General features: G+C 34.1%; 1 protein-coding gene across 1 annotated transcript in view; it reads left to right on the top strand.

Annotated features, from left to right (window-relative positions):
* The window catches only part of Dnah6 (dynein, axonemal, heavy chain 6), a 213,410-nt gene that overhangs the window by 106,570 nt on the left and 94,003 nt on the right, over nucleotides 1-12,837 (top strand). Inside the window, exons 34-39 of the mRNA XM_005385447.2 lie at nucleotides 2,016-2,571; nucleotides 3,293-3,415; nucleotides 4,085-4,273; nucleotides 6,853-6,996; nucleotides 9,497-9,718; nucleotides 10,536-10,683. Of these exons, the coding sequence (XP_005385504.1) occupies nucleotides 2,016-2,571; nucleotides 3,293-3,415; nucleotides 4,085-4,273; nucleotides 6,853-6,996; nucleotides 9,497-9,718; nucleotides 10,536-10,683 (1,382 nt within the window). The remainder of the gene's footprint in view (nucleotides 1-2,015; nucleotides 2,572-3,292; nucleotides 3,416-4,084; nucleotides 4,274-6,852; nucleotides 6,997-9,496; nucleotides 9,719-10,535; nucleotides 10,684-12,837) is intronic.

The raw sequence follows: 12,837 nt of genomic DNA, 5'->3' as shown, positions 1-12,837 counted from the left end.
TAGTTTTTTTTTTTTTTTTGGGGGAAGGTTTTTTTTTTTGTTTTGTTTTTGGGTTATTGGTTCTTTGGCCGGCTTTTGGGGATTGTTGTTGCTTTTTCCCAGTTGGGTTAAGGGGGCTTTTGGCGGGGGGAAGGGTTAGGAGGTTTTTTCGTTCGGGTTTTTCTTGGGGAACCGGTTTTACCCTCTGTTTTTCAATTTTTAGGAATTTCCAGGTTTGGTTACGACGGTCAGCCAGAGAGTTGTATGAGGAGGTGTGCAGAGGGTGTCTGCACACTGAAGAACGAAGGGATCAGTTCAGGGTCTGGAGTTCACTGCAGAGTTCTGTGCAAGTCTGTACCAGGAGGCTGATGGGTCTGCGACGGAAGGCTGAAGGGTCCAAGGTGGAAGCCAAAGAGTCTGCACTAGAAGCCGGGAGACAAAGTCCAAGCTGAAGGTGAAGACTGGAGCTCCCCCAAAGGGAATGGAAGTCTGTGTACATAGTTTTAAAAGGAAAATAATTGTATTAATGAATCCTGTGGAAACCAGTAGTTCTTTGTCCTTCATCAACTCCCACTTCCCAAAGATGATCCAGTCCCCACTCAGTTCTGCTTCATACTGCTTAGTCCCTGTGCTTATGCCATTGCTTGATTTTCAGCTTTAGGCATTACATTAATGAGGGAAATGAGGATGTACACTGCACTTTGGCCTTGCCTACTTTGTTATGCATTTTCTCTATATAGTTCTATGGCAATACAATTTAAGCTAAATAGCCAGGATGTCCAGAACTTACTGTGGCTCTATAAATATTACCCACTGCTATACTGTTTCTTTTTCATCAGTCTTCTTTATTTGTTTTCCATGCAGTTGTTTATCATTGTAGTTTTTTGAAATATATACATATATAAATTTTAAATATATATATATATTATGATAGTTCTTGAAGAGAGATTCCTGGAAGCCAGTGTCCTGGGTCATAGAATTTGCCCATTTTTAATTTAAATAGGTTCTATCAAGTTGTTCTCCAAAGAGGTTTTACCCTCTTACATTTATAAAATAACTTTATGAAATACCTATTTCCCATTAAGTATTTTAAACAGTGCCCAAATACAGTGGCCTATTTTATTATTAGTGCATTATGCATCATATCCTAGGTTCATTTACCATTTCTATTTATTATTCTTAAAGCATTTTTCTCTTGTGCTTTGTACTTATTTCTTATAGGAATTCATAAACTGTACTTGATACAAACATTGGAAATATCTCTCAAAATCTCTCATTTATTTTTTATTTTGTGCATTTTATCTCACCTGTTTTTTTTTTTTTTTTTGGTCTCTTTGGTATTTTCACTGTATCAATGTTTTTTTACAGTTGTAGATTTCTTACCTTTTTTATAAAGATCTCTTTATCATAATGTTGCAAAATTCATCCCTTCTACTTTTATCTAGTACTTTGACTATTTTCTACAAGATCTTTAATGTATCCCAGATGCATTTGTGTATATAAGGTAGGGATTTATCTTCTTTTTCCCATAAAACATCTCCTATGGACTGTTTCTCATAAAAACAGTGGACTTTACCCTTCCTCCCTTTTTTTAATCTGCTACTAACTTTGCATTTTAACCTTAATTTTATTTTTCTAATTATTCATATAGAGTTATAAGTATATATAAATGCTTTTTATAATACTTGATATATAAATATAATTTTAAATAAATTGATAGATTCATTGTTTTCTATGTTTGCAACTATACTACATACCATGGGCAATGTAAAAAGCATAAGAGATATTGCTTACTTCATAAAGCTCCAAGTATACTTAGAAATGCTTGTGTACCATACAGGAAAAAAAAAATCATACAGTATATCAGAAAAAAATATAGAGATTCTGGTACAGCAAGTAGTACATGCAAATAGTACAACATTCTGGTACCTGCAAAATCATGTTGTGCATATTCAGAAGAATCAATTAATTGTAACAGATATGGCAAAATATCAATGACCAGTGGTTCCTAATTGATTTTAATTTTACTTTGTCAGTGGAATCATATCTGACCTTTTTCCTGGAGTCCAAATTCCAGAGCACGACTATGGCATTTTACAGTCAACAATTGTGGACGTTATGAATGGACAAAGCCTTCAGCCTGAGATATGTATGGTTAAAAAAGTGATCCAGTTCTATGAAACTATGCTTGTGAGGCATGGCGTTATGTTAGTAGGGCCAACGGGAGGTGGCAAGACTACAGTTTACCAAATACTAGCAGAAACTTTAGGGAACTTACAAAAACTTAACCTAGGCAATCCCTTTTATCAAGCAGTTAAAACCTATGTACTTAATCCTAAATCAATAACAATGGGTGAATTATACGGTGAAGTTAATAATATAACATTGGAATGGAAAGATGGTTTGATGGCCCTAAGTGTTCGAGCAGCTGTGAATGATACTTCGGAAGACCATAAATGGATCGTCAGCGATGGGCCAGTGGATGCTCTTTGGATTGAAAATATGAATACAGTACTGGATGATAACAAGATGCTTTGCCTGGCTAACAGTGAAAGAATTAAACTCACGCCTCAAATCCACATGCTGTTTGAGGTAAATATTTGACTTACTGTGGAGTGAAATTAGTCGTTAAACTGGTACACTATCGTAACATTTTTCCTCTCACACTGTATCATTTACCATCTGTGATGGTTCTCTGTTTACTTAATAAGTTTTCATTGTGAAATAGACTGTCAATCCTGACAAAGTCTGTCAGATGTTTCTCTCTATAAAAAGGAAATAAAATAAATTCCAGTTTCTCAACACTTGCTTTCTTTCAGAGGCAGATACATATAATTTTAAATTCTAAGTTTAAGAATTTATATTTTCCATTAATAAATTGTTCCACCATAGTGTGAATATTGGATGAGGGATTGGAAGAAGGATATGAACCAAATAAAGCTACAAAACCTTATGGAAGATACCACCCGAGCAGTATTTGTTCACCAAATACAGATTGAATGCCTACTGTGCTAGGTATTAGCCTAGGTTTTGGGATATAAGAATGAGTAAAGAAGAGAAAAGTCGAGAAAAGAAAAGAAAATACCTATTTCTGCCCATAGGATTTGACCATATCCTTCTCTACACCTGCTTTTATTTCCTTATGCCTCATTTAACATTTCTTCTTTATTTCTGATTAGTTCTTGCTCTCCTTCTATCTTCCACATAAAGCCTGTCTGTGTTAAACTTTAAAAGTGTGAATCATTAACCTTGAATCTGGAGGAACAAGGAAGTACCATGTTACCTGTTTCCTGTTCAACTTTTTCAACTTTAGGTGCAAGATCTAAAGGTTGCCTCCCCTGCAACCGTCAGTCGATGCGGAATGGTGTTTGTGGATCCTGAAGAACTGAAATGGATGCCCACTGTGAAAACTTGGATGAAGGGTATTTCTAAAAAAGTAAGTGCAACCAGACAGTCCCCAATTTCTCCATCTGCCGGGGCTCCCACTGCCCTAGAATACGTGAATAGCAGTAGGTTAAGGCAGCACCAGGCTGCTCCACTGAGGGAATTCCATTATTTTACCTTGTCCCTCTCGCCAGAAATTCCTAGATCCTCCAAGAATGTTTATAAACTCCCTGAGTCCGGCCTGCTAGCCTCTAGTCAAAGCTAGCTTCCTGGCTTTGCCCCAGGCTGGTTCCGGCCAAGGGTGAACACAAGCCACTTTCTCAAATCCCTAAAAGCATAGCCAGAACAAGTTGGGGCAGTGAAAAAATTGTCTTCTTTTTCATTGTTCTTAATCATGAAAGACTGTCCGTGAAGAAAGGTGTGTGAAATATGCATTGACAGTTTGAGGGAAAAGTTTTAAAATGAGCACCTCTGCACCCATGGTTAAAGCAAGAAGTAAAACATGCTCAACTACCCAGAATCTCCTGTATTGTCCTTTCTTAATCAATAAAGTTTTCCTTAAAATTTATTTCATGTTTTGTGATGTGTATATCTTTTGATTTAAAGGCTACTGAATATATTGAAATAGATATTTCAATATATATATTCAGCTACATATATACCAACTGTTTTCTAAACAATGTTTCATCTCATATTTTTAAACATTATTTACTTCTTTCAGTGTCAGCTGAATGAGGAAACCCAAGAATATATATTGAACCTTTTCCAGCGTTATGTTGATGAAGGCTTGAATTTTATCAACAAAAAGTGCAACCAAGCAATCTCACAAGTGGACATCAGCAAAGTTACTACACTGTGTTGCTTATTGGAGTCTTTGCTATTTGGCAAAGATGGACTTAACTTGTCAATGGTATTGGAAGACTTTTTTTTACTGCTATGAACCTAAGAAAATTGTATTGTTGTATAGATTCTTTGTACATATAGAACTACAAATAATCTGAAATCTGATTATTTGGTTTTTGTATAGATTCTTTGTACATATAGAACTACAAATAATCTGAAATCTGATTATTTGGTTTTCAGGTTAATTTTTCAGAGAACTAATGTCTGTGATTAGATTCTCAGAATCTCAAAATTAGAAGGAATATTAGAGAACCTCTAGTTTATTTCTCTACTCAGTTTTCAATTCCCTTGCAAGCTCCACCACATTCCCAATCCAAAATGTTCTCAGTGTTCTTAAATGTCTTCATGCAGGTATTAAAAATAAGATGTAGTAGAGCCTTGAAAGACCACCTTGGACTGTCTTTCCTACGTATGTTTCACCATTGATTTTCTCATCAGTATTCCATTATGTAAATGATGAAAGCACTCTGTGAGCTATTGAAATATACACTCTTCCCATTTTATTTTTTTATTTTAAAGAAAAGAAAAATAAACAATGGTACAAAACTTCAAGACAAGATTGTAGGAGAATAACAGGGGTTAGTACATTGCATATTGTTATCTTCAAAGTAGTTAATCAGATTACAAGATACAGGCATGAAAAATTAATCAAATGCTATAAACACAAACCATTCTTTTCAATGAACTAATAGAAATTAGTAGTATAGCTATCTTAACTATCACCCCCCATCCCAGTTTCTCTTTCCTTTTTAACAGTTTCTTCCCATTTTCCAATATCTATTGTACATTTTGGATCTTATTTACTCTTTCAGCATCTTGCACTAGGGAGACAATACAATGTTTACATATGCAAGACTGATTTATTTCACTTATGAGTATGGATTCAATTTGTATCCACTTCCCTATAAATGTCTCAGGTTTATCCCTCTTTATGCCTGTGTATAGCTCTATTGTATAAAAATACCACATCTTTTTATCCGTTCTTCAGTTGATGGGCATTTGGGTTGTTTCCACAATTTTGCTATGACACATTGTGCTGGTATAAACATGGGTGCACATATATCACTGTGGTATGATGTTTTTAATTCTTCTGGGAAAAACCCAGAATGGGAATAACTGGGTCAAATGAGATCTCTAATCCTAGTTTTTTGAGGAATCTCCACACAGATTTCCACAGTGGTTGCACCAGTCTACATTGCCACCAAGAGTGGAGAAGGGTTCCTTTCTTTCCATAGTCCCTCCAGCATTTGTTATTGTTGATTTCGTGATAATAGCCATTCTTCCTGGGGTGAGATGAAATCTCAATGTTGTTTTAATTTGCATCTCTCAAATGACCAATGATGTTGAATATTTTTATGCATTTATTTGACATTTGTATTTTTTTATCTGAGAAGTGTGTATTCATCTCAGATGCCCATTTTTGGATTGGGTCTTTGAATTTGGAGGGTCTAATTTTTTTCAATTCTTTACATGTTCTAGACAGAAGTCCTTTGTCTGAGGGACAGTTAGCTAAAATGTTTTTCCACTCTGGGGGTCATCTTTTCACTCTGTGGGTGATTTCTTTTGATGTACAAAAGCTTTTTAATAGGATGAGATCTCAGTTGTCGATTCCTTGAAGTGTTTCCCACACAGTTTGAGTTTTGTTCATGAAGTCTCTGCCTACCCTATACCTTCAAGATTTCTACCTTCTTTCTCTTCTAGTAGATTTAGTGTTTCTGTTTTAATACTTAGATCTTTGATCCATTTTGACTTATTTTAGTGCATGGTGACAAACATGGGTCTAATTTTAGTCTTTGGCATGTGGATAGCCAGTTTTCACAGCACCATTTATTAAAGAGGTTATCTTTCTTCTAGCAAACATGTTTGGTCCCTTTATCAAAGATAAGGTGGCTGAGTGTGTTTGTAGTTGTGTCTGCATCTTCTAATCTGTTCCACTGTTCCTCAGGTATGTTTGCTTTTGTTTTTGTTTTTTGCCAGTCCATGCTGACTTTATCACAGTAGCTTTGTAGTATAATTTCAAGTCAGGGGTTGTGATGCCTCCTGCCTTGCCTTTGTTGGCCAGGATTGCGTTTGCATTTCTAGATCTCTTCTGGTTCCAAATGAGTTTTAGGAATGTTTTCTGCAGTTCTATGAGGTATGCTAATGGTATTTTGATCGTGATTGCATTAAATCCATATAACAATTTTGAGAGGAGGGCCATTTTCACAATGTTGGTTCTTCCTATCCATGAGCAAGGGATATCTTTCCATTTTCTGATATCCTCTTAGATTTAATAGCCAAATTCAGTAATGAAGCTGGATACAAAGTCAGCACTCAGAAATCAATAGCATTCCTGTAGACAAACAACAAGCTCACTGAGGGAGAAATTAGGGAAACTACACCTTTGACAATAACATCCAAAAAAAAATGAAATACTTAGGAATCAATCTAACAAAGGAAGCAAAGATCTATATATTGAAAATTACAGCACTCTTCCCATTTTAAAAATTGTGAATTTAAATGAAATAAATCTTTAGAATTTCCAACTTGAGATTCTTTGTATATTTACATATAAAATATTAAAAGTATTTCTCTTTACTTTTCCAGGAGAAAACCAAACTGAACACTGTGATATGTCAGACTTTTGTATTCTGTTACTTATGGTCTGTGGGTGGAAACTTAACTGAAAGCTATTGGGATTCCTTTGATACATTTATTAGGACACAATTTGATGATAATCCTGATGCCAGGGTAAGAACAAAATAAATTTAGCATTATAATTTTGTGTCATGAAAATTAAGTTTTAAGATTAAACTTTAGAGGCCTTAATTCCATAATAAAAATAAATTATGCCCTGAGAGATCTTTTTGTTAGTCACTTTTTTAGCCACAGATACCATGAATTCTATTTTTTAAAAATTTAGGGGTCCTTTCCTAGCCATACAAAAAAACTAAGGTATAGAGTTATTTTTAAAAAACTTTCTACTATCAGAGAATATTGAATTCCAATTAGTAAATTGATCTTGTGTCATGTGATTGCTTGGTATTTCTGAAAGTTTTTCTGTACATTCTAAGTTTGAGAACATGAGTGAATATATTGAGATTTCTTACTTTTAGAGAAAAGATTAACCAATATGGAAGGAAAAGATTAGAATGCACCTTGTGTTATTGAGTTGAAAATGGAAGCATCAGTATTCATGGGTTTTCAAAATATTACCTTATGAACATATAATTGTATGAAATTGCTATGTGTCTACTGTTTTCTGTCAGTATCTATGGGGGTTGAAGGTTCCAGGATTCCCACATGATGCCAAAATCAACAAATAATTATGTCCCTTCAATAAAATCCTTTAGTGTTTGCATATAACCTATGCAATCCTGCATTATACTTTAAATCATCCCTAAATTACTTATAACACCTAGTACAACAAAACGCTATGTAAACAGTTATTAGACTATTGTTTAGGGAATAATAACAAGAAAAAAATCTCCACATGTCCAGTAGAGATGCAGGTTCTTTTTCAAATATTTTTGATCTGTAATTGATTGAACCTGTGGATACAGAATCCATAGATACAGAGGGCAAACTGCATTTGTGTACACACACACACACACACACACACACTGATCCCTGAGTTATGATGGAACATTTTGACTGTGTAGTGGTGCAAAAGTGTACACCCCTCACCTCTCTGTTTTTCACTTATAGTACAGTATTCAATAAATTACATGAAATATTTAACATTTTATATAAAATAAGCTTTATGTTAGATTATTTAGCCCAACTACATACTAATATAAGTGTTGTGAGGATATTTAAGGTAGGATAAGCTAAGCTATGATATTCAGTAATTTAGGTGTATTAAAAACATTTTCAACTTATGACATCTTTATAAGTTTAGCATAGAGTTATCAGGATGGAAGTAACCCTGTCATAAGTCTAGGATCATATATATTCATATATACATTAATTTCTTAGTTCTGTTTGTTGAGAGGAACTAGAAACAACAGATCAATAGCCTTGTACATACCTAACATGGTTATTTCTAAATACTATACTGCACTAAGGGGAACTGAAGATCTTTAGTTAAATAATTGTTTCCAAGATAGGGGAAGGGCAAGTACAAACTGTGCCTGTCACATCTCAAGCTAGATAGTAATGATATGCCCAAGGAATGTTAGGAAAGGTCAAAAGAACATGGAACCCACTGTGAAAGAACTCCAACTCATCAAAATTGGGTAGATTTAAGCATTAGAATAAATACTGATAACATAGGATTATGACCCTTTGAAGGAAATAAAAATCTATAAGACTATACTAATGATAAAACTATGTGTAACTAAAAAAAATAGGTGGGGAAAAGAGAAAGCTTTTCCTTACAACTAATACCAACCAGTCTATGTTAAATGAATGATGGATTGAGTTATTTAGTCAGTCTTATATTAGAGACCCAAGCCAGTGCAATAAGGCAAGAAAAAGAGACAAAACACACAAACTTTGGAAAGGAAGAAGTAAAACCATCATTGTTTGCAGGAAACAATGCTGAATATGTAGAAACCTTAATACACAAGTAAATTATTAGAATTAGTAAGTATGTTATCAAAGCCATTGAATGTAAGTTCCACAAAAAGTTAATTTTCAAGCAATACAATTTACAATAGCAACAACTATCGAATACTTAGGAAGAAATTTAATGAAAGATGTAAAAGACCCCTACAAATCACCAAACTTTACTGAAAGAAACTTTAAAAGGGCTAAATAAAAGGAGAGATATTATATATTCATTAACTAGAATGTTCATTATTATTATTAAGGTCTGTTCTCCCCAGTGTATTTTGAATATTCAAGGGAATTCCAATTTCAAAACCCCAACAGACTTTTTGTGACAATCTCATCCTAAAATTTATATGACAATATAAAATTCATATAATAAGGTGATCTTTAAAAAAGAAAACAAATTTGAAGAACTTAAACTACATGAATTTTACTACATGAGATGTGACAGGCAACAATAGTAAGATGTACTGACAGAAGAATAGACAAATAGAACCAATAAACTACATTAATATTTACATGTATATAAACTCTTGGGACCCTTAAAATTCTGACAAAAATAAATTTCCACAATAAAATTAATGAATTTTTTAAATTTAAACATTCAGTGTACTTCCTGATCACACCTATATATCCATTGCCCAATGACAACATTGTTTATTGCCTATTGAAAGTGGCATTTAATTTCATACTTTAGCTCCCCAGTTCTGGTGATCTGTGGAGCATTCACATGGACTTTGACACCAAGCGTCTGGATCCTTGGGAACGAATCATACCTACCTTCAAGTACAGCCGGGATGTTCCATTTTTTGAAATGCTCGTTCCCACAACTGACACAGTGCGCTTTGGGTATCTAATGGAAAAATTACTGGCAGTCAAGCACTCAGTGTTGTTTACAGGAATAACAGGAGTTGGCAAGGTAGGAAACCTATATGAGACAAGAAGTTCTGTCCTAGGGCGTGGTGGACTTAGAATTATCAGAACCAAAAATAACACATTATTTCTCACAGGAACTTTTTTTATTTTTATCTCTTTCTCCAGAATGTAGCTGTGCTGAATATATACTGACCCTAGAAATTACTCCAAAATTTGCCAGTTTCTGAATAAATCCTTCGGCTGCTTTTATATAAACTTAGGAAACCATAGGAACTTATAGACCTGTGTTTGTTTGTGTTAGAGGTTTTTGTGTTGCAGTCACTGGTCCTTCTGAAACTGTCACTACACTAGTAGGGTGGGAATTGAGTAGAATAGTTTGTGTCTTTAAAAGACCACTGAAGGTCGGCCTGTCCCCTCTTGCCTATTTACTTCTACCAGACATAGCAATGGGACAATATTAATGTTTTTGGAAAAAGTAGAGCAGAGGGAAAATGTCTGGAAGGATTTCAGACAAACAGGAGTTCACTGTTTCCCCTCTAAATTCTTTCTAAAGGAAGTTTGGGTCTTTCTGTGACTCTCATTATCAAATTGGTTTGGATAATGACCAAAATGGATTTTGGTATGAAACTAAAATAAAACTTTATATGAGGTAGGGCTGATAAGAATATTTCTTTGGTCCTGATAAATATAAATAACCAAGTGAAATGATGGTAAACTGGAGAATAATGGGCATGTCAGTCTGGATTTATCTTCTCTCCTTTTATCCTATTTGTTACTTATTATACTGCATTCTTATTGATTTAGGCTATTGAAAAATATTGCAATGAATGTGAAATCAATTAACATTTTTAATTTTAAAGTCTGTTATTGCAAAAGGATTGCTAAATAGAATTCAAGAATCAGCTGGCTATGTCCCCGTTTATCTAAATTTTTCTGCACAAACTTCATCTGCAAGAACACAAGAGATCATTGAATCAAAACTGGAAAGAAAAAGAAAAAATATTCTAGGTAAGAATTAGTTTATTCTGCATGAATTATTTAATAAGCTAATAAATTATGTAAATAATACATGCAATAAAATTAGATACTTTCTTTGCTTAATTGATTTGTAAAGCCTGATATGTGTCACTATAAAAAAATAGCTGAGACTGTCCACTTTATGAAGAGTGGTTTTTTAGTTCATAGTCATGAAGATCCAATATGCATGGTGCCAGCATCAGCTTCTCATGAGGACCTCATGGTAGATGGCATCACATAGCAGAAGGAGAAGTTGCGGGGGTGGTTGTGTGGTGGAAGAAAAAGAGAGAAACCTAGGAAAGCCAAACTGGCTTTATAACTCTTGTGGTAACAAATCCAGTCCCATGAGAGCAAGAACTGATTTCCAAGAAAAAAATATCCTCTTGCAGGCCCCCAAGACTTCTCAACACTGTTACATTGGGAACAAAGTCTCAGCATGAGTTTCAGTTGGGGAAAAAATGTATTTTAACCATAGCAAGATGATTCTGTTAACATTTTTTCAAGTGCTAGACATCTAGATATATTTCTGTTAAAAACCAAATAATTCGAAAGCCCAAACAAGGGAAGAAATTATGAAGATCACAGCAGAAATTAATGCAATTTAGATGGAGAAAACAACACAAAGAATTAATGAATCAAAGAGTTGGTTCTTTGAAAGAATGAATAAAATTGATAAACCCCTAGACAACCTTATCAAAAAAAAGGAAAGAAAAAATTCAAATTCAGGCAAAAAGGAATGAAAAGGGTAAATTCACTACAGATCCTATAAAAATTCAGAAGGTCATCAATACCTACTTGAAAAGTCTTTACTCTCATAGGATAGAAAACATAGTAGAAATGGACAGATTCCTAGATATGTATGAATTACCAAAGCTAAATAAAAAAGATATAAAAATTCTGAATAACCTAATATCAATTAATGAAATTGAAAACATGATTAAAAACTTACCAACAAAGAAAAGCCCAGGTCCTGATAGATTCACAGTTGAATTCTACAAGAAATTTAGAGAAGATTTAATGCCAATACTCCTCAAACTGTTCAATGAAATTGAATAGGAAGCAATTCTCCTTAACTCATTTCTGGAGGCAAGTATTATACTGATACCAAAAACAGAGAAAGACACAACCAAAAAGAGAACTACAGGCCAATCTCCCTAATGAACATAAATACAAAAATACTCAATAAAATACTAGCAAACAGAATGCAGCAAATCATTAAGAAGATTGTACACCATGATGAGAAAGATTCATCCCAGGGATTCAGGGATGGTTCAATATATGAAAATCAATAAATGTAATACACCATATCAATGGAGGAAAGGACAAAAACCACATGATCATCTCAGTAGATACAGAAAAAGCTTTTGACAAAGTCCAACACTCATTCATGAAAAAACCCTGCAGAAAGTAGGAATAGATGACCTTTACCTAAATCTGATCAAAACCATCTGTGCAAAACAACAGCCAACATCATACTAAATGGACAAAAAGTGAAAGCTTTCACTTTAAAATCAGGAACAAGACAAGAATGCCCACTGTCACCACTCCTATTCAACATAGTTCTGGAAATATTAGCCAGAGTGATTAGACAAGAGAGAGAAACAAGAGGATTAAGGATAGGAAAGGAAGAAGTGAAATTATCATTATTTGCGGATAACATGATCCTCTACATGGAAGACCCCAAAAACTCCACCAAAAGACTTCTAGAATTAATAAATGAATTTAGTAGCATAGCTGGATACAAAATCAACACTCAAAAAATCAATAGAATTCCTATATACAAACACCAAACACACTGAGAGAGAAATTAGGGAAAAGCATACCTTTCACAACAGCATCCAAAAATTGAAATGCTTAGGAATCAATCCAACAAAAGAAGTAAAATAGCTATACAGTGAAAATTACAGTACTCTGAAAAAAATAAAGGAGAATTTCAGAAAATGGAAAGATATTCCTTGCTCATGGATAGGAAGAACTAGCATTGTGAAAATGGCCGTGCTTCCAAAATTCTTATACAGATTTAATTCAATCTTGATCAAAATACCATTAGTATACCTCACAAATCTAGAGAAAACATTTCTAAAATTCATCTGGAACCAGAAGAGTCCCAGAATAGCAAAAGCAATCCTGGGCAACAAAGACAAA

Source organism: Chinchilla lanigera, unplaced genomic scaffold, assembly GCF_000276665.1.
Source record: "Chinchilla lanigera isolate Chin_1 unplaced genomic scaffold, ChiLan1.0 scaffold00023, whole genome shotgun sequence".
In the NCBI taxonomy this organism is placed as follows: domain Eukaryota; kingdom Metazoa; phylum Chordata; class Mammalia; order Rodentia; family Chinchillidae; genus Chinchilla; species Chinchilla lanigera.
This window is presented reverse-complemented; position numbering and strand designations above follow the sequence as displayed.